The 25,609-nt window shown below is 49.1% G+C and overlaps 1 protein-coding gene across 2 annotated transcripts in view; it reads left to right on the top strand.

The window, feature by feature from the left end:
- Nucleotides 1-25,609, top strand: part of SGO2 (shugoshin 2) — a 60,088-nt gene that overhangs the window by 21,173 nt on the left and 13,306 nt on the right. For both annotated transcript variants that reach the window (XM_073646330.1, XM_073646329.1), the window contains exons 3-6: nt 9,948-10,123; nt 11,873-11,950; nt 13,724-13,812; nt 16,491-16,678. In XM_073646330.1, the coding sequence (XP_073502431.1) occupies nt 9,948-10,123; nt 11,873-11,950; nt 13,724-13,812; nt 16,491-16,678 (531 nt within the window). The remainder of the gene's footprint in view (nt 1-9,947; nt 10,124-11,872; nt 11,951-13,723; nt 13,813-16,490; nt 16,679-25,609) is intronic.

The following is a 25,609-nucleotide window of genomic DNA, read 5'->3' as shown; positions in this document are numbered from 1 at the left end:
CCAGGATGAGGATGAGGGGTGCCGTGCATACCAGGATGAGGGGTGCCGTGCATACCAGGATGAGGGGTGCCGTGCATACCAGGATGAGGATGAGGGGGGCCGTGCATACCAGGATGAGGATGAGGGGGGCCGTGCATACCAGGATGAGGGGGGCCGTGCATACCAGGATGAGGATGAGGGGGGCCGTGCATACCAGGATGAGGATGAGGGGGGCCGTGCATACCAGGATGAGGGGGGCCGTGCATACCAGGATGAGGATGAGGGGTGCCGTGCATGCCAGGATGAGGATGAGGGGTGCCGTGCATACCAGGATGAGGATGAGGGGTGCCGTGCATACCAGGATGAGGATGAGGGGTGCCGTGCATACCAGGATGAGGGGTGCCGTGCATACCAGGATGAGGGGTGCCGTGCATACCAGGATGAGGATGAGGGGTGCCGTGCATACCAGGATGAGGGGTGCCGTGCATACCAGGATGAGGGGTGCCGTGCATACCAGGATGAGGGGTGCCGTGCATACCAGGATGAGGATGAGGGGTGCCGTGCATACCAGGATGAGGGGTGCCGTGCATACCAGGATGAGGGGTGCCGTGCATACCAGGATGAGGGTGAGGGGTGCCGTGCATACCAGGATGAGGGTGAGGGGTGCCGTGCATACCAGGATGAGGGTGAGGGGGGCCGTGCATACCAGGATGAGGATGAGGGATGCCGTGCATACCAGGATGAGGATGAGGGATGCCGTGCATACCAGGATAAGGATGAGGGGGGCCGTGCATACCAGGATGAGGGGTGCCGTGCATACCAGGATGAGGATGAGGGGGGTCGTGCATACCAGGATGAGGATGAGGGGGGCCGTGCATACCAGGATGAGGATGAGGGGGGCCGTGCCTACCAGGATGAGGATGAGGGGGGCCGTGCCTACCAGGATGAGGATGAGGGGGGCCGTGCCTACCAGGATGAGGATGAGGGGGGCCGTGCCTACCAGGATGAGGATGAGGGGGGCCGTGCCTACCAGGATGAGGATGAGGGGGGCCGTGCCTACCAGGATGAGGATGAGGGGTGCCGTGCATACCAGGATGAGGGGTGCCGTGCATACCAGGATGAGGGGTGCCGTGCATATGAGGATGAGGGGTGCCGTGCATACCAGGATGAGGGGTGCCGTGCATACCAGGATGAGGGGTGCCGTGCATACCAGGATGAGGGGTGCCGTGCATACCAGGATGAGGATGAGGGGTGCCGTGCATACCAGGATGAGGGGTGCCGTGCATACCAGGATGAGGATGAGGGGTGCCGTGCATACCAGGATGAGGGGTGCCGTGCATACCAGGATGAGGATGAGGGGGGCCGTGCATACCAGGATGAGGATGAGGGGGGCCGTGCATACCAGGATGAGGATGAGGGGGGCCGTGCATACCAGGATGAGGGGGGCCGTGCATACCAGGATGAGGATGAGGGGGGCCGTGCATACCAGGATGAGGGGGGCCGTGCATACCAGGATGAGGGGGGTCGTGCATACCAGGATGAGGATGAGGGGTGCCGTGCATACCAGGATGAGGGGTGCCGTGCATACCAGGATGAGGGGTGCCGTGCATACCAGGATGAGGGGTGCCGTGCATACCAGGATGAGGGGTGCCGTGCATACCAGGATGAGGATGAGGGGTGCCGTGCATACCAGGATGAGGATGAGGGGTGCCGTGCATACCAGGATGAGGATGAGGGGTGCCGTGCATACCAGGATGAGGATGAGGGGTGCCGTGCATACCAGGATGAGGGTGAGGGGGGCCGTGCATACCAGGATGAGGATGAGGATGATGGATGCCGTGCATACCAGGATGAGGATGAGGGATGCCGTGCATACCAGGATGAGGATGAGGGATGCCGTGCATACCAGGATGAGGATGAGGGGGGCCGTGCATACCAGGATGAGGATGAGGGGTGCCGTGCATACCAGGATGAGGATGAGGGGGGCCGTGCATACCAGGATGAGGGGGGTCGTGCATACCAGGATGAGGATGAGGGGGGCCGTGCATACCAGGATGAGGGGTGCCGTGCATACCAGGATGAGGGGTGCCGTGCATACCAGGATGAGGGGTGCCGTGCATACCAGGATGAGGATGAGGGGTGCCGTGCATACCAGGATGAGGATGAGGGGTGCCGTGCATACCAGGATGAGGATGAGGGGTGCCGTGCATACCAGGATGAGGGGTGCCGTGCATACCAGGATGAGGATGAGGGGGGCCGTGCATACCAGGATGAGGATGAGGGGGGCCGTGCATACCAGGATGAGGATGAGGGGGGCCGTGCATACCAGGATGAGGATGAGGGGGGCCGTGCATACCAGGATGAGGATGAGGGGGGCCGTGCATACCAGGATGAGGATGAGGGGGGCCGTGCATACCAGGATGAGGGGGGCCGTGCATACCAGGATGAGGGGGGCCGTGCATACCAGGATGAGGGGGGCCGTGCATACCAGGATGAGGATGAGGGGTGCCGTGCATACCAGGATGAGGATGAGGGGTGCCGTGCATATGAGGATGAGGGGTGCCGTGCATACCAGGATGAGGGGTGCCGTGCATACCAGGATGAGGGGTGCCGTGCATACCAGGATGAGGGGTGCCGTGCATACCAGGATGAGGGGTGCCGTGCATACCAGGATGAGGGGTGCCGTGCATACCAGGATGAGGGGTGCCGTGCATACCAGGATGAGGGGTGCCGTGCATACCAGGATGAGGGGTGCCGTGCATACCAGAATGAGGATGAGGGGTGCCGTGCATACCAGGATGAGGGGTGCCGTGCATACCAGGATGAGGATGAGGGGGGCCGTGCATACCAGGATGAGGATGAGGGGGGCCGTGCATACCAGGATGAGGATGAGGGGGGCCGTGCATACCAGGATGAGGATGAGGGGGGCCGTGCATACCAGGATGAGGATGAGGGGGGCCGTGCATACCAGGATGAGGGTGAGGGGGGCCGTGCATACCAGGATGAGGGTGAGGGGGGCCGTGCATATGAGGATGAGGGATGCCGTGCATACCAGGATGAGGATGAGGGATGCCGTGCATACCAGGATAAGGATGAGGGGGGCCGTGCATACCAGGATGAGGGGTGCCGTGCATACCAGGATGAGGATGAGGGGGGCCGTGCATACCAGGATGAGGATGAGGGGGGTCGTGCATACCAGGATGAGGGGGGCCGTGCATACCAGGATGAGGGGTGCCGTGCATACCAGGATGAGGGGTGCCGTGCATACCAGGATGAGGGGTGCCGTGCATACCAGGATGAGGATGAGGGGTGCCGTGCATATGAGGATGAGGGGTGCCGTGCATACCAGGATGAGGATGAAGGGTGCCGTGCATACCAGGATGAGGATGAGGGGTGCCGTGCATACCAGGATGAGGGTGAGGGGGGCCGTGCATACCAGGATGAGGATGAGGGATGCCGTGCATACCAGGATGAGGATGAGGGATGCCGTGCATACCAGGATAAGGATGAGGGGGGCCGTGCATACCAGGATGAGGGGTGCCGTGCATACCAGGATGAGGATGAGGGGGGCCGTGCATACCAGGATGAGGGGGGTCGTGCATACCAGGATGAGGATGAGGGGGGCCGTGCATACCAGGATGAGGGGTGCCGTGCATACCAGGATGAGGGGTGCCGTGCATACCAGGATGAGGGGTGCCGTGCATACCAGGATGAGGGGTGCCGTGCATACCAGGATGAGGATGAGGGGTGCCGTGCATACCAGGATGAGGATGAGGGGTGCCGTGCATACCAGGATGAGGGGTGCCGTGCATACCAGGATGAGGATGAGGGGGGCCGTGCATACCAGGATGAGGATGAGGGGGGCCGTGCATACCAGGATGAGGATGAGGGGGGCCGTGCATACCAGGATGAGGATGAGGGGGGCCGTGCATACCAGGATGAGGATGAGGGGGGCCGTGCATACCAGGATGAGGGGGGCCGTGCATACCAGGATGAGGATGAGGGGGGCCGTGCATATGAGGATGAGGGGTGCCGTGCATGCCAGGATGAGGATGAGGGGTGCCGTGCATACCAGGATGAGGATGAGGGGTGCCGTGCATACCAGGATGAGGGGTGCCGTGCATACCAGGATGAGGGGTGCCGTGCATACCAGGATGAGGATGAGGGGTGCCGTGCATACCAGGATGAGGGGTGCCGTGCATACCAGGATGAGGGGTGCCGTGCATACCAGGATGAGGGGTGCCGTGCATACCAGGATGAGGATGAGGGGTGCCGTGCATACCAGGATGAGGGGTGCCGTGCATACCAGGATGAGGGGTGCCGTGCATACCAGGATGAGGGGTGCCGTGCATACCAGGATGAGGGTGAGGGGTGCCGTGCATACCAGGATGAGGGTGAGGGGTGCCGTGCATACCAGGATGAGGGTGAGGGGGGCCGTGCATACCAGGATGAGGATGAGGGATGCCGTGCATACCAGGATGAGGATGAGGGATGCCGTGCATACCAGGATAAGGATGAGGGGGGCCGTGCATACCAGGATGAGGGGTGCCGTGCATACCAGGATGAGGATGAGGGGGGTCGTGCATACCAGGATGAGGATGAGGGGGGCCGTGCATACCAGGATGAGGATGAGGGGGGCCGTGCCTACCAGGATGAGGATGAGGGGGGCCGTGCCTACCAGGATGAGGATGAGGGGGGCCGTGCCTACCAGGATGAGGATGAGGGGGGCCGTGCCTACCAGGATGAGGATGAGGGGGGCCGTGCCTACCAGGATGAGGATGAGGGGGGCCGTGCCTACCAGGATGAGGATGAGGGGGGCCGTGCCTACCAGGATGAGGATGAGGGGGGCCGTGCCTACCAGGATGAGGGGGGCCGTGCCTACCAGGATGAGGATGAGGGGGGCCGTGCCTACCAGGGTGAGGATGAGGGGGCCGTGCCTACCAGGGTGAGGATGAGGGGGGCCGTGCATACCAGGGTGAGGATGAGGGGGGCCGTGCATACCAGGATGAGGATGAGGGGGGCCGTGCATACCAGGATGAGGGATGCCGTGCCTACCAGGGTGAGGATGAGGGGGGCCGTGCCTACCAGGGTGAGGATGAGGGGGGCCGTGCCTACCAGGGTGAGGATGAGGGGGGCCGTGCCGATGAGGATGAGGGGGGCCGTGCCTACGTGGATGAGGATGAGGGGGGCCGTGCCTACCAGGATGAGGATGAAGGGGGGGCCGTGCCTACCAGGATGAGGATGAAGGGGGGGCCGTGCCTACCAGGATGAGGATGAGGGGGGGGCCGTGCCTACCAGGATGAGGATGAGGGGGGGCCGTGCCTACCAGGATGGGGATGAGGGGGGGCCGTATAATAGGAAGGGGGGGCATATATACCAGGATGGGGGATATTAACAGAATTGGGGGACATTACCCCTATACCAGTGTCAGCAGCAGACCCCCTCCCCCTTAATAGTGCATTGTGACCACATTTTTTTTGCTTACATTTTTTTTTCTATTTTCCTCCTCTAAAACCTAGGTGCGTCTTATGGTCCAGTGCGTCTTATAGTCCGAAAAATACGGTAATTATTTTTTTCTTCACTGCCCAATGGTACAAAATTCTGTGACCCATCTGTGGTGTCAATATGATCGCTGCACCCTTAGATGAATTCATTTAGAGGTGTAGTTTGTAAAATGGGGTCTCTTATGAGGAGTCTGCTGTTCTGGCACCTCAGGAGCACTGCCAATGTAACATGGCACCCTCAAACCAGTCCAATATGGAAGTCTAATAAGGTGCTTCTTCCCTTCTGAGCTTTGCACTGTGCGTCAAAAGTAGTTTTCACCTACATATGGGGTATCGGTGTACACAGGAAAACGTGCTCAACAAATTTTGTGATCCATGTTCTCCTGCTATCCTTGTGAAAATGAAAATAATTGGGGCTAAAACAACTTTTGTGGAAAAAATACATTTTTTTCAGTTTTACAGATCCACGTTGTAACATTCTGTGAAGTCCAAGTGGGTTCAAGGTGCTCACCACACATCTAAATAAATTCCTTGAGGGGTCTAGTTTCCAAAATAGTGTCACTTGTGGGGGGTTTCCTCTGTTTTGGGACATCAGGGGCTCTCCAAGCGCGACATGGCATCCGCTAATTAATTCAGCAAATTTCACATTCAGAAAGTCAAATGGCGCTCCTTCCCTTCCGAACCCTGCCGTGTGCCCAAACAGTGGTTTGCCCCCACATATGGGGTATTGGCGTGCTCGGGAGAAATTGCACAACAAAATTTTGGGGTCCATTTTTCGTGTTACCCTTAAATAAACAAATTTGGGTCTAAATTGAAATTTTTGTGAAAAAAAGTTAAATGTTCATTGTTTTCTTACACATTTCAAAAATTCCTGTGAATCATCTGAAGGGTTATTAAGCTTCTTGAATGTGGTTTTGAGCACCTTGAGGGGTGCAGTTTTTAGAATGGTGTCACTTTTGGGTATTTTCTGTCATATAGACCCCTCAAAGTCGCTTCAAATATGATGTGGTCCCTAAAGAAAATGGTTTTGTAAATTTTGTTGGAAAAATGAGAAATCGCTGGTCAACTTTTAACCTTTATAACTTCCTTACAAAAAAAATGTTGGTTTCAAAATTGTGCTGATGTAAAGTAGACATGTGGCAAATGTTATTTAGTAACTATTTTGTGTAACATATCTCTCTGATTTAAGGGCATAAAAATTCAAAGTTTGAAAATTGCAAAATTTTCGCCAAATTTCCTTTTTTTTTCCTCAAACGCCGGTCATATCAAATAAATGTTACCACTACCATGAAGTACAATATGTCACGAAAAAACAGTCTCAGAATCAGCGGGATCCGTTGAAGCGTTCCAGAGTTATTACCTCTTAAAGTGACAGTGGTCAGAATTGTAAAAATTGGCCCTGTCAGGAAGGTGAAAACAGGCTTGGGAGTTAGGGGGTTAAATGTCAAGATCCAACAGAATTTGTGATTTGTTTTTTTTCTCTGTTTCTTCCACTGAAGAGTTGATAAGTTGGGAAAATAAATCACCTCATTGAAATAAAACAAGCCCTCATACAGCTACAGCGACGGAAAAATATTTATGGTTTCTGGAATATGACAATTAGACTATGTGCCCACGATGCAGAAATGCTCCGGATTTTTTTCCTGAGCGTTTCTGCATCTCCCTGGCAGAAAAAACACATGTGGATTGTACATGGGGATTGTACATGCGTTTTTCCTGCCAGGGACATGCAGAAGTGAAGTGTTCTTCACATGCATTTCTGCATGCGGGTTGTCAAGCGCTCTGCAAGCGATTTTAGCATCACCTGGAAAGTGCTTGACAACTAGGTCACACTATATAAATCCATGCAAACGGCATAGATTTATATAGTGTGACCGTAAAAGAATGGTTAAAAATAAAAAAATAAATCTATACTTACCTTCTGATGGCCCCCACAGTCTTGATTCACCGTCCTGGCTGCAGGCAGATCGCGGTACACTGAAGGACCTGCCGACGTCAGTGTCACGTGACCTGTCACATGACTATGACGTCAGCGCAGGTTCTCCAGTCCATCGCTAGCTGCCTGCATGAGAAGACGAGTGCAGCGGGGGCCATCAGAAGGTAAGTATAACATTTATTTTTTATTTTATTCTTTTTTTTTTTACAGGTTCTATGGTACCCAGGTTTAGAGGAGAGTCTCCTCTCCTCCACACCCGGGTACCATCCGCACATTGAAACGCATGGAATCCGCATGTACATATACAGTGATGCGTAATCCATGCGTTCCAATGCAAGTCAATGGCGGCGAAAACGCAGCGCTTCCACAAAATAATTGGTAGTGTTGCTTTTTTTTCCGCAATGATAACCCACAGTGGAAATTTCCGCAGCATGTGCACAGCACATGCGGATTATCATTGGGGACCATGGCAGACCTTCTACCATGCGTTTTTTAAGCGTTTCTGCTGCGTTTTTGCCGCTGCGGAAACGCTTAAAAAACGCATCGTGGACACACAGCCTTAAAAACAAATTGGACAGTAATGTCAAACTGTGTTTGGTCCATAAGTGGTAAAAGTACTTTTTGATAAATCACCTATTGGGACTTTACCCCATAGTCCTCATTACATCCCACCCATGCAGTTAAATGACAACATTGTCACAGCTAAAGTTGGCTATGCCAATGAGATAACTATCTGCCTTTTGTTGTGCAGTCTCTCCACGAGAGCTTAAATGGGTTGTCCGGTCTAAACTGATAAGTCTGCAGTCACTCTGTGTGACTACAGACTTGTGTATCCCCTCAGCACACACATTGTGTGCTGCAGGTATTCGCCGGTGTCTGTGCCGGGACCGGTTGGTATGCCTTATACATTCTCCCAGCCAGGGCCTGTCTGATGGGCGCAGTCTCGCTCAATACACTCCATTCACTAGACTGGATGTGGCCCCGCTCAATACGAATCCCCGTGCCCACTAGACTTGCCCTGCCCGGGAGAATGCATATTGCATATGTACCTGCCAGTCCCGTGCTCAGAAACCAACGAATTCCTGCAGCGCACATTGCATGCACTGGGGAGATTCCGAAGTCTGCAGTCACACAGACCTTTAACTGAGTGGTTATGTCTTCTCCATGTTGAAAAAGGAAAGTTGATTCTCATCTTCCCTGAAGACACCAGAATTGGTGGCCTCCATACACATCAGATGGTTGGCTGACTTTAAATGAAAGTTGGATGAATGTGTTTTTGAGGGACTTAAAGGGAATCTGTCACCAAGTTTTTGCCACTCAATCTGAGAGCAGCATAGTGTGGAGACGGAGACCCTGATTTCAGTGATGTATCCATTACCGGATTGCTTGCTGTAGTTTTGATCTTCATAAATCTCCTGTTGATAAATCAGTGATTTTATCACCAGAGGACTAGTAGACCTGCTGCTAGGTAGTCACCTATATTCATGAGCTCGGTATTGCCATGCCTCCACCACTGATTGGCAGCTTTTTGTATACACAGTGCTAAGCTGCCAATCAGCGGTGTGTGGGTGGGGCTATACAGAGCTCATCATTCAGAGAATGGCTAGATGTGCAGCAGATAAAACAGGGATTCTGTCAGAAAAATATAACATGAAGCCCAGTAAGTCAGGGTTTCCCAACTCCAGTCCTCAAGACCCAACAGGTCATGTTTTCAGGATTTCCTTAACATTGTACAAGTAATGTAATTATCACTTGAGCAATACTAAGGAAATCCTGAAAACATGACCTGTGTAATATTTACTTTCAGTTTGGAGATAATGATATGGTCGTGCTTCAGAATGACCTGTAGGGGGCGCTCTATCTGGTGCTCTGCTTACATATTCATCTGTATGCCTTCTGACAGGTAACTGTCAAATTAGTGACCTGCCTCCTATGTTAAATACTGCATGTGTAATTCTGTGGTACAAATCCAGAAATTTGCATGCAGCAAAATGGCCCCTCCACCAGCGCATGCACAGTAGCATCTCTTGCTTGCCTATAGACGCTAATGCGCAAGCGCAGTGGGTGGCGCCATATTGCTGCAGGCAATTTTTTTTTCCCCTCCACCAATATGGCGCTGCCACCGCCTTTGTGCAGTAGCATTATCGGCAAACAAGAGATCCTACTGCACACGAGCGGAAATCAACTCCATTTTGCTGCATGTAAATTTCTGATTTCAACCACAGAATTACACATGCAGTATTTAGGGGGCAGGTCACTGGAGGCACAGTGTGCTGTCAGAAATGCAGAAAGTGAATATGTAAGCAGAGCACCACATAAAGCCACCCAGAGCACGAGCATATCATTATCTCCAAACTGAAAGTAAAGATTACACAAGAACCACAGGACCGAATTCATCAACCAAGGTATCATTGTAATCAGTATAATGTTGCCCACCTGACAGTGTATGTAGTTTACTGAGCACAATCCTGCTGACGGGTGCGCTTTAAGTGTCTTTATGATCACTGTATCATGTTTGTGTTTTTCAGATAACTTGTCTTTTCTGAAGGTTTCCCTAAAGAACAATAATACAGCTTTAGCTTGTGCCTTAACTGCAGAAAAGGAGAAGTCAAGAAGACTGGGAAATGATAACATGTTCCTACAGAAGGAAGTGAACATGCTGCATTTTCAGAACGCTTTGCTCCGGCAAAACCTAAATATTGTGGTAAGTCTGGCACCTACTTATAAGTACATTACACGGCCATGTGCGTGACAAAATGGATGACACGCTGTTGTCCACTGGCGATGTTGCAATCCTAAAGTGTGGATTTTACCTTCCCCCTCCCCCACTTCCTACATAATGGACATTTGGAGTTTGTTTGCAAATGGCAGATTTACTGCAATTTTGTTGCAATTTTGCCAGATGAAAAAATCCTTTCCATGCATGTGAATGGCATTCTTCCTGCAGAATGAGCAGTGATTTCTACATGCCTGTTAAGATGACTGTTACAGACATCTCTGCAGTAAATCAGTCATGTCTGAATATGCAGTACTTTCCTGTGCTCCTTGGTGCCTGTAGTGAGCCGTCAGTGTAGGACTTCAGTGCGGTGCGGATTCACCTTAGCTGAGGTGTGTGGCAGTTCCGCACAGTACTATACATCTCTAATGCCCATTTGCTTTTGGTTATTAACACAGACCTGATGGTAGTCATAGAGTCCAGTATCCTAGTGACCTGACGATGACCTGTCATGGCAATATGGGAATCAGTAGTAAGATACTTGGTGCAGTGCGTATCCCTGTAATTCTACATCAACCTAGTTTATTTGAATGATTTGGCAGCACTCCTAGTGACGGCACTTGCCTGATGTCTGCTGGTTCCCTCAAACAATGAGAAGCAAGAGGAGAAGTCAGTTGTATACTGTATATATCTGACAGGCAGAAGTAGTGCTGTTGCTTCAAAAGCATCCAGCAACTGTTATAAATAACACAAGCACAGGAGACAGGAAGTGTAGTTCTTCAGAAGCATCCAGCAACTAGAGGGATTAATATAGTCACAGGAGACAGGGAGTGTTTTAGCAGAGCCCCAGGGGGATTGTAGGGAACTTGTTGTTGTAGTCTGGCTGAAGCCCAAAAGAAAGATGGTGTGTTATATGGATCTGACAGAAGGCAACTGAACAGGATTCAGATCAGGAGAGAAACTAAACACAGGTCAGATAAACTCCCTGAACTAAAAGTGCAGAGTATTATCAGGCAGGAAGATAAGGACTGGAAGGAATTGTCACAGGGATCATCTCCCTCCTCAAACCCTCCCTGCCCTCCATCTCCCTGCAGCATAAAGAATGCTGTGTACTATTGTGTCCTTGTGAAAGAAAAGCCTGTGGTTGTGTTTTAATAGAAGTGTGCTCCTAAGAGATCTAATCTATGCTGAATTATGCTAGTGAAGAGACTATAATACTGTGCCTTGTGAAGAAACTACTGTATTGTTACCGGAGCTTGTTGCTCAAGAAACTCAGACTGCACTATAATGAAGGTTGTTGCTGTAATATCCCTGAATTGCACTGGCTGTATTTCAGATTAATTTCTACTGTTAAACTGATGAAAAAGACTCTTGTCAGATGTGTCTGGTCAACAACTGAATCTATTGTGTGCCTGAGAGAAGCTGCAGCCTATGGTCGTCCTGAGTAACTGTTCCCCTAGGATTCCAAAGAATTCATGTAACCCGTCTCGCTCTATCTGAGCCTAGCGGCGTGCGTGTAACGTGTGTGTGTGTGTGTGTGTGTGTGTATATATATATATATATATATATATATATATATATATATATATATATATATATATATATATATATATATATATATATATTATTATAAAATGTGCAGTGCTTTATATGCTGGGTTGCAGGTAATTCATGCTAGATCTTGCACATCATATTGTAGATATCTGAACTTAGCTTAGCTTTTCCTTTGTTTTGCAGAACAAAACACTGAAAGATATTGATGGCTTCATGAATATTAACCTGTCTGCAGCTATTAAGATCAGCAGCACAATAGAGGTATAGATTACTTATAAATGAAGTATGAACAGGAAGTGGAATCCATACTTACTGTAAATTGGGGCTTGAAAGCTTAGGGGCTTGTTCACATATTTTCCGTCCGGTGAAATTAAAACAAAAAAAAAAAGTGGACAATAAAAGGCAATTCTCAAGTTGTTTCTTCAGCAGTTTACAACTCTGCAGTCTCCTTACTTCCCATTTTCTTGCAGGGTGAGCTCTCTCTGTGTGTGACAGTTCTGGTGCCTCACAGAGCTGTAGTATAAACTGGGGTCACACGGCCGTCGAGTCTCTCATACTAGTGAATCAGGCTGATTGATCAGAGTTTGAGGTGCATGTCATTTGTACAGTTTGAGCAAAGTGTGAGTGCACTATGCTCTGATTCTCACACATGAGAGAATCGCAGCACACGTGCGAAGGAGATGGAGAAAGTAATTTCTCAATCTCCTCCATTTCTGGTGTCCGTGGTAATCGGACTGCACTCAAATGACATCCGAGTGCAGTCCTGTGTTTCACATGCACCCATAGACTTGTATGAGTGAGTGCCAGCTGATTCTCGGATGCACCCACAGCAGTCTTCGATTCTTTTTTTCTTTTTTTTTCCCCTCCGGTAGATTCAGCATGAGAGAAAAATTGCAGATCTGCACTGCCCAGTAGTATAACATTGGTCCGAATGCAGTCTGATTTCTAATCTGATTACGCTCATCCGATTTTACGCTCGTATGAGCGAGCCCTTAGTAGAACTATAAAGCTCAGCACAAGTTCTGTTATAGCACATTCAGCCATCAGTTCTGAATACACAGTGTAATGGTAGTTCCCTTTGCACCACTCCACAGGCTGTGTGCTTTCTGGGGGCAACTTCCCCCCGAGTTACCAGCAAATTCAGAGACAAATCATTTCCAAAGCACCAGAAAGATGATTCTATTCCTTTATTCATCCAAATGCGTTATAAAAGCAACGCTTCGACCAGCAAGTGGCCTCTTTCAAGCATAAACAAAATAGCAGATGAAGCTTGGTGCATTGGAAATTATTTGTCTCTGTTCTGAATACACAGTTAACACTACATTATACATATAGAGATTACAGGGCATTTGAACAAGCACACAGCTGTGGAAAGTAAGAGCCATGATTACGAGACTTGCTTTTGGGAGAATCTGATGCTACTGGCTGGTGATTTATCAAGATTTATAAGAGCAACTTTTCAGGGACAGAGAGGTAGGAGAGCAGCTAACTGCTGTATAGAAATCAATGGGCTTGAGATGTGACTGGTATGTTAATAATTAACCCCTCTCCTGGAGTGTAATTACTGCACACTTAGCCGGAGTCTGGGCAGGCGCTAGTGGCTGAGTGCCATGGAAACCAGCTGCACGCTGTGAAAGATAAAAGCTCTAACAGCAGAATAATGACAGCAGCTTAAAATAGCAAATCAATTGCGAGCTTGCTTATTTTCATGCTGTCTAACTACTTAATCAATTTAATAAATTTAGAGTACCCCTTTTAACCTGTGGTGTGGATATTTAAATCTGCAGTATATCCATTCCTTTCTTCAGACTTTCACTATGGATTTCACCCTTTGCAATGCATGGAGTGAAGGCCATCTGCAATAAAATCAGCATGCAATACCGAATGCATAATGGATTTATGTAAGGTTGTGGTGCTGAGATGTGAGTGGGTGTAAGAACTCCTTGTCCAGGTCTTATAGATGGGAATCTGAGCAGTCTTTACTTTTCCTGCTTTTCAGTAATTTATTGTATTGTGTAATTATTGACACTCTAGTCCTCAGATAGACCATCACTGAACCATACAAAGAGTGGGCATTTCAGCCGGCAGAGTACAGTGTCTTCGGATGAAAATCAAGTTTTTAGGTAATGGATAAGAGATACTGTGCTATTCTGTACTTGTCAGCCACACATTGCTCCCACAAGGGAATTTTATCCAGGATGTTATTTTGCTCTCATCTTCTTTTGTCTAATATGGCACATATGACAGTGATGAGAAATCAGCTGGATGCTGCCGCTTTCAATGGTTGAAGCTGTAGCTTGTAAATGGGATGTACAGTTGTGGCCAAAAGTTCTCAGCCTGACACAAATTTTGGTTTTCACACAGTTTTCTGCTTCAGTGTTTTTACATATTTAGTCAGATGTTTCTGTGGTTACTGAAGTACAATTATCAGCAAACAAGCTACATTGTTTATACACAGCCTCAATGTTTACAGTGTTGCCCCTTATGTTCCAGACTTCTGCCCCTCCCCTGACGTGGCTGATATCAGCTTCTGGGCCAGATCCTGACTGATGGTCGCCCATTCTAATCAGTGCTTGGAATTTATCACAATATCTGTGGTGTTGTTTGTCCACCCGCTTTTTGAGAATTGGCCCCATGTTCCCAATGGGATTGAGATCTGGGGAGTTTCCTGGCCATAGACCCAAAATGTCAATGTTTTGATCACCGAGCCTCTTGGCGATCACTTTTTTCTTGTGACATGGTTTCCATTATACTGGAAAAGCATAGTTCATCACTAAATAGCTCTGTGATTATTAGGAGAAGTTGTTCTTGGAGGATGTTTAGATCCCATTCTTTATTTATGACAGTGTTCTTAGGCAAAATTGTAAGTAAGCACTCCCTAAGATGAAAAACAACCAGCGATATGTGGACGGTCTCAGGATGTCCCAAACAGTCTGAAGGGGTCTTCATAATAGAAAATAACTTTACCATAGCCCTCTGCAGTTCAGTACACCACAATAACACCACAGAAACAAAAACCTTGCTTGTAGTGCATTTTCTATTTCTCTATTGGCTTACTATCTGATTGCATCATTTAAAAACAAAATACAAGAAAAAAATTCCAGGAAAATGGTGGAAAAACTGTTTAACTAGTGATGGATATAACTTTTAATGTGTTTATGCAGCACACTTCTGGCCATTTTTTTTACATGTATGTATTTTTTTTTAAAATGATGCAACCAGATATAATGGTGAAATACAAAATGATGCTTTTTTTTCCTGTGGTGTCTTTGTAATGCATTTTTGTTTTTCACTATTTGCTCCTAAGCTCGTTGCATCATTTAAAAAAATCATGGCAGGAATTTTTTTTTTTTATAAATTGCATTTTGGCATTTGTTATTTTAAATGTTGTAACAGATAAAAATCCAATAGTGATATACAAGATGTCCTACAAACAAATGTTTTCTTCTGTGGTGGCGTCAGTCACAAGTTGTATTTGCACAAGATGTGACTTTTTGGCACTGGCCCTAGCACTTTTTTTTTTTTTTTTTTTTTTTTTATATAAGTAATGAGTAGTGTTGAGCGAGTATGTTCTGTTCCGAGTATGCTCGGTCGAGCTCTGAGTATTTCCAGCTGCTCGGTGATATGTTTGAATCGCTCCCGTGTGCATGATTTGCAACTGTTTGACAGCTTTATTACATGTGAGGAATGTGTAAGAAATAGACATTCCTCCCATGTAATAAAACTGTCAAACAGTTGCAAATCATGTACATGGGAGCGATTCAACCATATCACCGAGCAGCTATAAATACTAGGTGCTCGGCCCGAGCATACTCGGCGAAAGGGTTAATAGAACATACTCGCTCAACACTAGTAATGAGTCTTAACAAAAGGTCTGTGGTCTACTACAGTGTGACAAGTTTACTCTGAAAACTGACATACGTGGTAACTGAGATCTGCACCTGCTCATGGCAGCCATAGTTTGCTTTTTGGAGGGTTTTTGTGCACTTCATCCCAGCAGGCTAATAGGTTCCCGACTCGCTTATGAAACGGCAGTCTTGAAAAATCTCTGTGTGTGTTGAACTGTCCACAATTCCAAATTTGAAAACTAAAAAGATTAAATGTAATATGTTAAGGCCGTATGTTGTCTCCTGCGAGAGAATCGGGGCCGATTATGCAGATACTCTTGGATCAAACTGTCAGAATGGAGCGGAGTGTCAGTGCTCTGATCCTCTCGCATGATAGACTCACAGCACAGGTGCTGAGGAGACGGAGAAGTAATTTCTCCATTGCCTGTGTCCGCGGTAATCGCATTGGGATGACATCCGAGTGCAGTCCGATGTTTCACACGCACCCATAGACTTGTATGGGTGCGTGTGAGCAGAGTCCTGCTGCCAATCGCACCATGCGGAGATTGTTTTCTTATACCGAATCGGTAGGAGAATATAATCGCAGATCTGAGCTGCCCCATAGTATAACATTGGGCCGAGTGCTATCCAGTAAAACATCGCATAGCACTCGGCCGTGTTATATGCTCGTGTGTGCGAGCGCTGATAGCTAAAGTACCAATATATATGGTTATTAGTCACAATGAAAAGTATCACAAATCCAAGATGAATCCTGCATGCAGCAATTTCAGACCCTGGAAAGTCCTGTAACTTTACAGACGGTCTAGGCGTTTGCCCTGCCCTGCTTATTACTGGAAAACCACCTTTCATACAGACAATGCGCCATCATTTATATTATGATTCTGCTTTTTCTTTTAATAGTAAATATTGAAAATTTTGTAGAAAAATGTATGAAAGTTTGTGTTTTCTGCTAGCTTCACAGGAGTGGCATTAAGGGTTCCTTCCAACAGTATGGGCCAGCAGAAATCCGACCGTCCTCAATCCATTGTGGTGAATGAAGAAAAGCGCCTTCTATCTCCACCTCCCGCTCTCATCACTGGTAGCGGGGACTGTGATCAGGGGGGTCAGCTAGTAACGCATCCCTTAAATCAATCTCCAAAAGGTAAGAATTGACCTCATAAGGACTGACCCTTTACTGTAAATGTATAGACCTAAAATAATAATCATGAATTAGGCAATAAGAGTATATACTAAAATATATATATTTCTTTATTAAATCAATTAAAAACGCAAAACCTACATGACGTAATTAAAATATGTGGTGATGGAAAGGAATAAAATAGAAAAAATGAGGAGGGGGATGAGTGTGCACTCCACATTACAAACAGTGAGTGTTATTAAGGAAATCAGTACATGATAGATGACATGGAATATTATACATGATGATCAAATTTCACATGCATATACAATTGTTATGAACTCATTGGTCCCCTAATAAATATCAATTTTACTGTGTCTATATCTATCTCTATATATCTATATCTCTCTATATATCTATCACTCTCTCTCTCTATATCTATACATCTATATAATATTTTACATACACATATTAGTACAGACCAAAAGTTTGGACACACCTTCTCATTTAAAGATTTTTCTGTATTTTCATGACTGTGAAAATTGTACATTCACACTGAACGCATCAAAACTATGAATTAACACATGTGGAATTATATACTTAACAAAAAAGTGTGAAACAACTGAAAATATGTCTTATATTCTAGGTTCTTCAAAGTAGCCACCTTTTGCTTTGCACACTCTTGGCATTCTCTTGATGAGCTTCAAGAGATAGTCACCGGAAATGGTTTTCACTTCACAGGTGTGCCCTGTCAGGTTTAATAAGTGGGATTTCTTGCCTTATAAATGGGGTTGGGACCATCAGTTGTGTTGCGCAGAAGTCAGGTGGATACACAGCTGATAGTCCTACTGAATAGGCTGTTAGAATTTGTATTATGGCAAGAAAAAAGCAGCTAAGTAAAGGAAAACGAGTGCCCATCATTACTTTAAGAAATGACGGTCAGTCAGTCTGAAAAATTGGGCAAACTTTGAATGTGTCCCCAAGTGCAGTTGCAAAAACCATCAAGCGCTACAAAGAAACTGGCTCACATGAGGACCGCCCCAGGAAAGGAAGACCAAGAGTCACCTCTGCGTCTGAGGATAAGTTTATCCGAGTCACCAGCCTCAGAAATCGCAGGTTAACAGCAGCTCAGATTAGAGACCAGGTCAATGCCACACAGAGTTCTAGCAGCAGACACATCTCTACAACAACTGTTAAGAGGAGACTTTGTGCAGCAGGCCTTCATGGTAAAATAGCTGCTAGGAAACCACTGCTAAGGACAGGCAACAAGCAGAAGAGACTTGTTTGGGCTAAAGAACACAAGGAATGGACATTAGACCAGTGGAAATCTGTGCTTTGGTCTGATGAGTCCAAATTTGAGATCTTTGGTTCCAACCACCGTGTCTTTGTGCGACGCAGAAAAGATGAACGGATGGCCTGGTTCCCACCGTGAAACTGTGGGGGTGCTTTGCTGGGGATTTATTCAAAATTGAAGGCATACTGAACCAGCATGGCTACCACAGCATTTTGCAGCGGCATGCTATTCCATCCGGTTTGCGTTTAGTTGGACCTTCATTTATTTTTCAACAGGACAATGACCCCAAACACACCTCCAGGCTGTGTAAGGGCTATTTGACCAAGAAGGAGAGTGATGGGGTGCTACGCCAAATGACCTGGGCTCCACAGTCACCAGACCTGAACCCAATTGAGATGGTTTGGGGTGAGCTGGACCGCAGAGTGAAGGCAAAAGGGCCAACAAGTGCTAAGCATCTCTGGGAACTCCTTCAAGACTGTTGGAAGACCATTTCCGGTGACTACCTCTTGAAGCTCATCAAGAGAATGCCAAGAGTGTGCAAAGCAGTCATCAAAGCAAAAGGTGGCTACTTTGAAGAACTAAGAATATAAGACATATTTTCAGTTGTTTCACACTTTTTTGTTAAGTATATAATTCCACATGTGTTAATTCATAGTTTTGATGCCTTCAGTGTGAATGTACAATTTTCATAGTCATGAAAATACAGAAAAATCTTTAAATGAGAAGGTGTGTCCAAACTTTTGGTCTGTACTCTATATAATTTTTTATGGAGGTCCTCTCATGCTCTGTAACCCAACTGATGCGGAGGAGAGGTGCCGCCCTTTTATTTCAGTAGGTTTCCTGTCCTTGGGTGGATCCCTCTCTCAGATGTACTGTCATGAGTTCTGGAAAAAACAGCTAACGGTAAATAACCTTGATGTTTTCTGCCCACTCTTCCATAAAGGCCACTTCTATGGAGTGTACAACTTATTGTGGTCATATGGACAGATACTCCAGTCTCTGCTTGGGAACTTTGCAGCTCCTTCCGGCTTACCTTTAATCTCTCTGTTGCCTCTCTGATGCCCTCCTTTCCCGGGTTGAGATTTTTGGTGGGCGGCCCTCTCTTGGCAGGTTTATAGTGGTGCCATGTTCTTTCTATTTGATGATAATGGATTTGATGGTGCTCCAGGGCCCATCAAAGATTGGGATATGTTCTTATAACCCAAATTTGACTTATACTTCTCAACAAATCTGTGCCTGCCTTGTTTGGAGATCTCCTTGCTCTTCATGATGTTTAGTAAGTGGTGCCTCTTGCTTAACTCCTTAACGATCATTGACGGACATAGGACATCATGAGCAGGTGTCAGTTTCCACATCATGATATGCTATACCACCCAAAAATCAGAATAGAAAGCGATCAAAAAATGTTATGTGCCCTAAAATGGCACCAATAAAAATGTAATCTCGTCCTGCAGAAAACAAGCCCTCACGTGACTGTCAGCACATATGTAGGAAACTTATTGCGCTCAAAATATGGCTGCAAAAATTGTGTCAGCAGCCAAACTAAAAACATATAAATCTAGTATTGCTGTAATCGCGTCGACCCAAAGAATAAAGTCATCTAATAACATACCACAGGAGGAACGGCGTAAAAAATAAATAAAACCAATTATTGACCTATTATTGATTTGTTCATTCTGCCTCCCAAAGATCGCAGTGTGGCTCGGCACATATTTATCCTGGGTTTCTGTGTAAATCTCTGAAATACGTGATTTCGACGGAATCCCGGCAGAATATTCCCTATAATGAGGCAGATGGAGTCACTGTGGACGCCATCTGACCTATGATCCAGCGGTGTCCGTCTGCATAAAAGTGTGGTCTGACACCGTTTTGTGCACTTCTGAAGGGAAGGACACTGTTGAACAGAGGCCAGACTGAGTACAGAGTAACTCTGCTGCCTCATTATAGTGAATAGATCCCTTGGGGTTTCAGCTGAATCACGTCACTCAGAGATTTAGATGTAAACCTCGATGTAAGTGCTCATTGTAGAGCGCTGGATAAATGTGATTTCAAACGTTTTGTAAAATGTTCCCAATAAAAGCTTCAACTAAATTCACAAAAACGTAAGTCCCCACTTAGGTCCATCATCTGTCAATGTAGAGATATGGAGCTTCCACCTTACTGGTAGCACAATGGCTCTAGAAAAGCGCTATGGCTGCTCACCCCCCACAAAAGTAATCCAGCATATTCTGCACTCCCAAATCCAAATGCCCCCTCCCTTCTGAACCCCAGTGTGCCTAAACCACATTTAGCATCCACATGTTTGGAATTTCTGTAGCGATGAGAGCCCGCCTAATTTATGGGTGCATGTATCCAGAAGCACGAGCTGGACACAATGTATGGGCACTACAACGGCTGATTTGAAATTTTCACTCGGTAACATCCATTGCTGCTTGTTTCTGGAAAACACCCAAGGAGTCAAAATCCTCACTACACCTGCAGATAAATTCCCAGAGGGGTGTAACTTCCAAAATGTCGTTACAGTGGGAGCATTCTGCTCTTCTGGCACTTGGTGACTCTGTATATGGAGTCCATAAACTATTCTACAATAATTTGTTCTCAAAGAGTCAAATAGTGCTCTTTCACTCCTGTGTCTCGCTGTGTGGCTAAGCATTACTGTATTGCCACATATGGGGTATTTCAGCAGCAGAAGGGAAGGAAGGGAGACACAGATCCATTACTAGTGGGTAGGCGGAGCCCCACAGGATAGTTCACCTCAGATTAGAAAAAGTGACGACCGGCCCCTCCAGCTTAGGCTCCTCCTACTCCCATGTCCTTCAGTCTAAAATTTGAGGTCTTAGAGGATAGTCGCTGCCTTTGCAGCTCCTCAGAAGAATTTTTTATTTTACTTTGGAGACCTGGACCCCCCGTGGTCTAGAGGTGTCAGGGGGTCTCGGTGCTGCTGGGACCCCAGACCCTCCCCCTGGCAGATCTGCGTACCCCTTAAGGAGGTCCCCGCAGAAGCCTGCCGGCCCCGGGGATACAGGGCGGTCCCTGGCGGAGACGCACACCGCTTCTGTGGGGTCCCTGCGCGCTCCGCCGTGGGGGGGAGCAAAGGGCCACGGCGCCACACATCTCTGGGGGTCCCTGTGGCGCTCAGCTGGGTAAGTGCTCTCAAGTTTGGGTGCTTCAGCGGCTGCGGCGGCAGCCGCTGTTACTGTTTCAAGTGGTGACTGCTTTTTTGTCCTTGCAGGAGGATATCTCCGCTGCAGGCGTTTGTGTTATTCTCTGCTGGCAGGGGAGCAGGGACGGAGGAGCGCGGGCTCCGTTAGTAGCGGCGGGGGGCGTGGCTTCGCGCCTCTCTGCTGCCTGTCATTATAGCCTCAGACAGGAAGTGCCAGGAAAGCGCGCGCTGGAGCTGACCCAGCCCCCTCTTCTTCTTCCGGCCATTACCTCGTGCAACCTCCTGCTCCCCGCTCTCTACACCAGACACCGAGCACTCTGGCTTAAGGAAGAGCAGTCACCGCGGCCAGCTGGTGAGTCACTTCTGCCTTTTTATATAGACAGGGTGTGCTATATACGGCGCTGCTACTTCCCCTTCTGAGGAGGCTCTGGGACTCGCACACCGCTGTCCTTTTAAGGCAAAGGTGTATTGCGTGGTCAGCAGCATTAACCCCTTCTGAGGGGTCTGGCCTCATCAGGGCAGTTAACCCTTTCTGGACCCTAGTCTGTTAGGTTAACTTTTGCTCTGCAGGCAGCTGGGGTAGCTCTTCTCCCTCTAAGGAGGAGCTTTAACCCTTCAGTGCCTGGGTTTTTTTTGTGTAGGAACAGGCTGTGGTAGCAGAATCACACATCCTCGGTTCCTGTACCCATTATAAGGATTACCGCCTTTTCCGCGACGCTCGCAACTGTGTGGGGGCATGTCGGATCAGGGACCAGGGGGCGCGGGTCTCTCTCCCGGTCTGCTTCAGGATCGGTCACGCGTATCTGATACGCCGGGGTCTTCGGCGTCAGGTTCGACACTGGTCGGGGGTCTCAGTGATGTTAAAGTGGAGGCGCTCACTCGCTCCATTGACAGTCTGTCTGACCTCCTGGGTCATTGGGTATCAGCTAAGTCCCAACCGACATCACGAGGCAAGAAGCGCCACAGGCCTGTGGTGGCGCTGTCTCCTCCGCGCAGTGCGTCGGAGGTTTCGGAATCACCGACAGACTCTGCTGGTGAGATCTCCGATTCTGATGAAGAGGATCGGCAGGGACGATCTGCTTCGCTTTCGGGCCACGTGGACGCTTTTATTGGGGCTATGTGGGAAGCGTTACAGCTGTCTGAAGAGGTGACGAGGCGCGCTGGCTAGTTGGCCCGGCTGTATCAGGAGTCGCGTCGGGCTCGTTCGACGCTGCCGGCGCACGATGAACTTAACGAGGTGGTGGAGAAGGAACGCCTGTATCCGGATAAACGCTTCCAGGGGATGCGTTTTTTTGATGCCCTGTATCCCTGCTCCACGGAGACGATCGCTAATTGGGTCCCCTCTCCTGAAGTGGACGTGCCATTGTCTCAGCTGAGCAAATCCTCTTTGCTTCCTGTTAAAGGGAAGGCGAGTCTACAGGAACCTCTGGACAGAAGGACGGAGTTAGCAGCGAAGTCCATCTACGAGGCCGCGGGTCATGGATTCCGAGCGGCCTTGGGGGCCATGTGGGCTGGTGAGGCTTCTCTGCGGTGGTTGGATCAGCTGCGGACGGCGTGGCAAGATGGGACTCCGCTGTCTAAGGTGGAAAGGCTCTTCCAGCTGTTGGAAGAGGCGGCCCGATATGGCAGGGACGCAGTGCTGGATACTACTTTGGTTCTGTCCAGGGCTCAATCCTCGGCCGTCACAGTCAGGAGAGCACTGTAGCTTAAACAGTGGACTGGAGACGCAGTATCCAAACAAGGTCTGCTGAGTCTGGCGTACAAGGGCGGTCAGCTTTTTGGTTTGGACCTCACTGAGCTGATTGCTAAGGCAAAGGATTCGGCTTTGCCGCAGCGGAAAGCAGCGGTTTCTTCGTCTGACAAGTGAAGTGCCGGTAGTGGTCGTCGGTCCTTTCGGCCCAGGGGACGGTTCGGTCAGCCCTCTTGGAGATCGGGTCGTCCCTCGTCTTCTGGGAAAAAGACCACCCAGAAATCCCGTACTCCCTGGAAACAACATTTCCGTCAGGAAAAACGGGAGGTTGACAAAAAGCCAGGAACCCTCTCGAGGGCTCTCGGGTGGGAGGTCGTCTGCTACAATTCGGGTCGTTTTGGGCGTCCCACGTATCTGACGCCTGGGTGACGCGGGTTATGTCGGCAGGCTATTTCATAGAGTTTCATTCTCGACCCCCGGACAGGTTTCGTCAGTCACGCATCCCGTCCGAGCCCAAGCTGGCTGGTGCACTGCTGCGGGAGGTCGACTCTCTTCTGCAGCAGGGTGTGGTGGTTCCGGTTCCGCCAGAGGACCGGGGAAGGGGGTTTTACTCCAACCTTTTTGTGGTCCCCAAAAAGGAGGACAAGTTTCGCCCCATTCTGGACCTCAAAGAGTTGAATGTTCATGTCCGGACCCGGAAATTCCTTATGGAGTCTCTTCGCTCTGTCGTGGCGGCCCTGTCACAGTACGATTTCTTGGTGTCGATCGACATCCGCGACGCCTATTTGCATGTCCCTATCGGCAGGGCTCACCAGCGCTTCCTGCGTTTTGCCATAGGTCAGGCCCATTACCAGTTTGTGGCCCTACCATTCGGGTTGGCCTCGGCGCCCAGGGATTTTACAAAGATTCTGGCGCTGCTCATGGCACTCCTTCGAAGGCAAGGAGTTACGATTCTCCCCTACCTGGACGACTTGTTAATTGTGTCGCCCACAGCAGAGGAGGTGGTGACAGCTAGCGATCTCTCCCTTCAGCACCTGGAGGACTTCGGGTGGCTGGTCAATTGGAAGAAGTCGTCATTGGAGCCGTCGCAGTCAATCCTGTTCTTGGGGATGCATTTCGACACGGTACGGGCAGTGGTGTCCCTGCCTCCGGACAAACAAGCGAACCTTCGTCACCATGTCCGGGCTATGAGGTCGGCTATGGTGATGTCCCTTTGGAAGTGTATGCTCCTTCTGGGTCTGATGGTGGCGGCAATGGAAGCTGTACTGTTTGCACAATTTCATTCCCGGGGTCTCCAAGATCTTATTCTGAACCGTTGGGATCGATCGCCGGCTTCGCTGGATCGGTATCTCCCGCAGGGTGCGAGAGTCTCTTGGATGGTGGTTACATCCGGAGGGTTTATCCCTGGGGAAATCCTTCCTCCTCCCACGGTGGTCGGTCATTACCACCGATGCCAGCCTGACTGGCTGGGGGGGAGTTTGGAACGATCTCTGGGTTCAGGGGGTCTGGTCGTCAGAGGAGTCTTCTCTGCCGATCAACATCCTGGAGTTGAGAGCGATATTTCTCTGCCTCCAACATTGGACGGTCCCTTTGAGCAGTCTGCCGGTCCGGATTCAGACGGACAATGCGACAGCTGTCGCGTATATCAACCATCAGGGCGGGACGAGGAGTTCCAGACTCATGATGGAGGTCTCTCGGATCCTGGTATGGGCCGAGTCCAGGGTTCCAGCCATCTCCGCGATTCACATCCCAGGAGTGCTGAATACCACGGCGTACTTCCTCAGTCGCGAGCAGGTGGATCCCGGAGAATGGAGTCTTCATCCGGAAGTTTTTGCACTGCTGTGCTCCCGTTGGGGGACTCCCCAGGTGGACTTGATGGCATCCAGGCTGAACGCCAGGATTCCGACGTTCATGTCCAGGTACAGAGACCCGGAGGCTGTGGCGGTAGATGCTCTAGTGGCCCCGTGGGACCAGTTCGAGCTGATCTACGTGTTTCCGCCGGTATCCTTACTTCCTCTGGTGATCGGGCGGATCAAACTCGAACGAATTCCGGCGATTTTGGTGGCGCCAGATTGGCCGCGGAGGGCGTGGTATTCAACGCTGGTGTCTCTTCTGGCGGCGCCTCCGTTTCCACTGCCTCTTCTCCCGGACCTGTTAACCCAAGGGCCCATTCGTCATCCGGACCTGAAGTCGCTTCGTTTGATGGCGTGGCACTTGAGACCGAGATCTTGACCCGTCGTGGGTTTTCGGCCGAGGTCATTGCCACCTTGCGGGCGGCCAGAGGTCCAGCTGCGACTAGGATTTATCACGGAACTCGGGAGGCCTTCTATTCATGGTGTTCTGGATCGTCAAGGAACCCGAGGGTTTTTTCCTTTCTCAATTTCTTTGCTTTTCTGCAATGTGGTTTGGCCAAGGGTCTGGCGGTTGTTACCTTGCGGGGTCAGGTATCTGCACTATCCGTGCTTTTTCGGAAGGCTATTGCCTCGCGCAGGGATGTGCGTTTGTTTTTTCTCGGGGTGGCACGTCAGTTTCCGCCTTGGAGGGCGTTTGTGGCTCCTTGGCGGCTCAATCTAGTCTTGGAGGCTCTTCAGCATGGGCCGTTTGAGCCTATGGATTCAGCTACGCTTTACTTGCTTACTTGGAAGGTGGACTTCCTGGTGGCGGTCACCTCTTTGAGAAGGGTTTCTGAGTTGGCGGCACTGTCTTGCTCGCCCCCTTTTCTGGAGTTCCACTCGGATCGCGTGGTGCTTCGTACCCGTGGCGATTTTCTGCCTAAAGTGGTGTCGCGTTTCCACGTCAATCAGGACA

This window comes from Phyllobates terribilis, unplaced genomic scaffold (genome assembly GCF_046119375.1).
Source record: "Phyllobates terribilis strain yellow unplaced genomic scaffold, ASM4611937v1 Scaffold_9__5_contigs__length_417890890, whole genome shotgun sequence".
Lineage (NCBI taxonomy): Eukaryota > Metazoa > Chordata > Amphibia > Anura > Dendrobatidae > Phyllobates > Phyllobates terribilis.
Note: the sequence above shows the minus strand (reverse complement) of the source record. Positions and strands in the feature narration are given on the sequence as shown.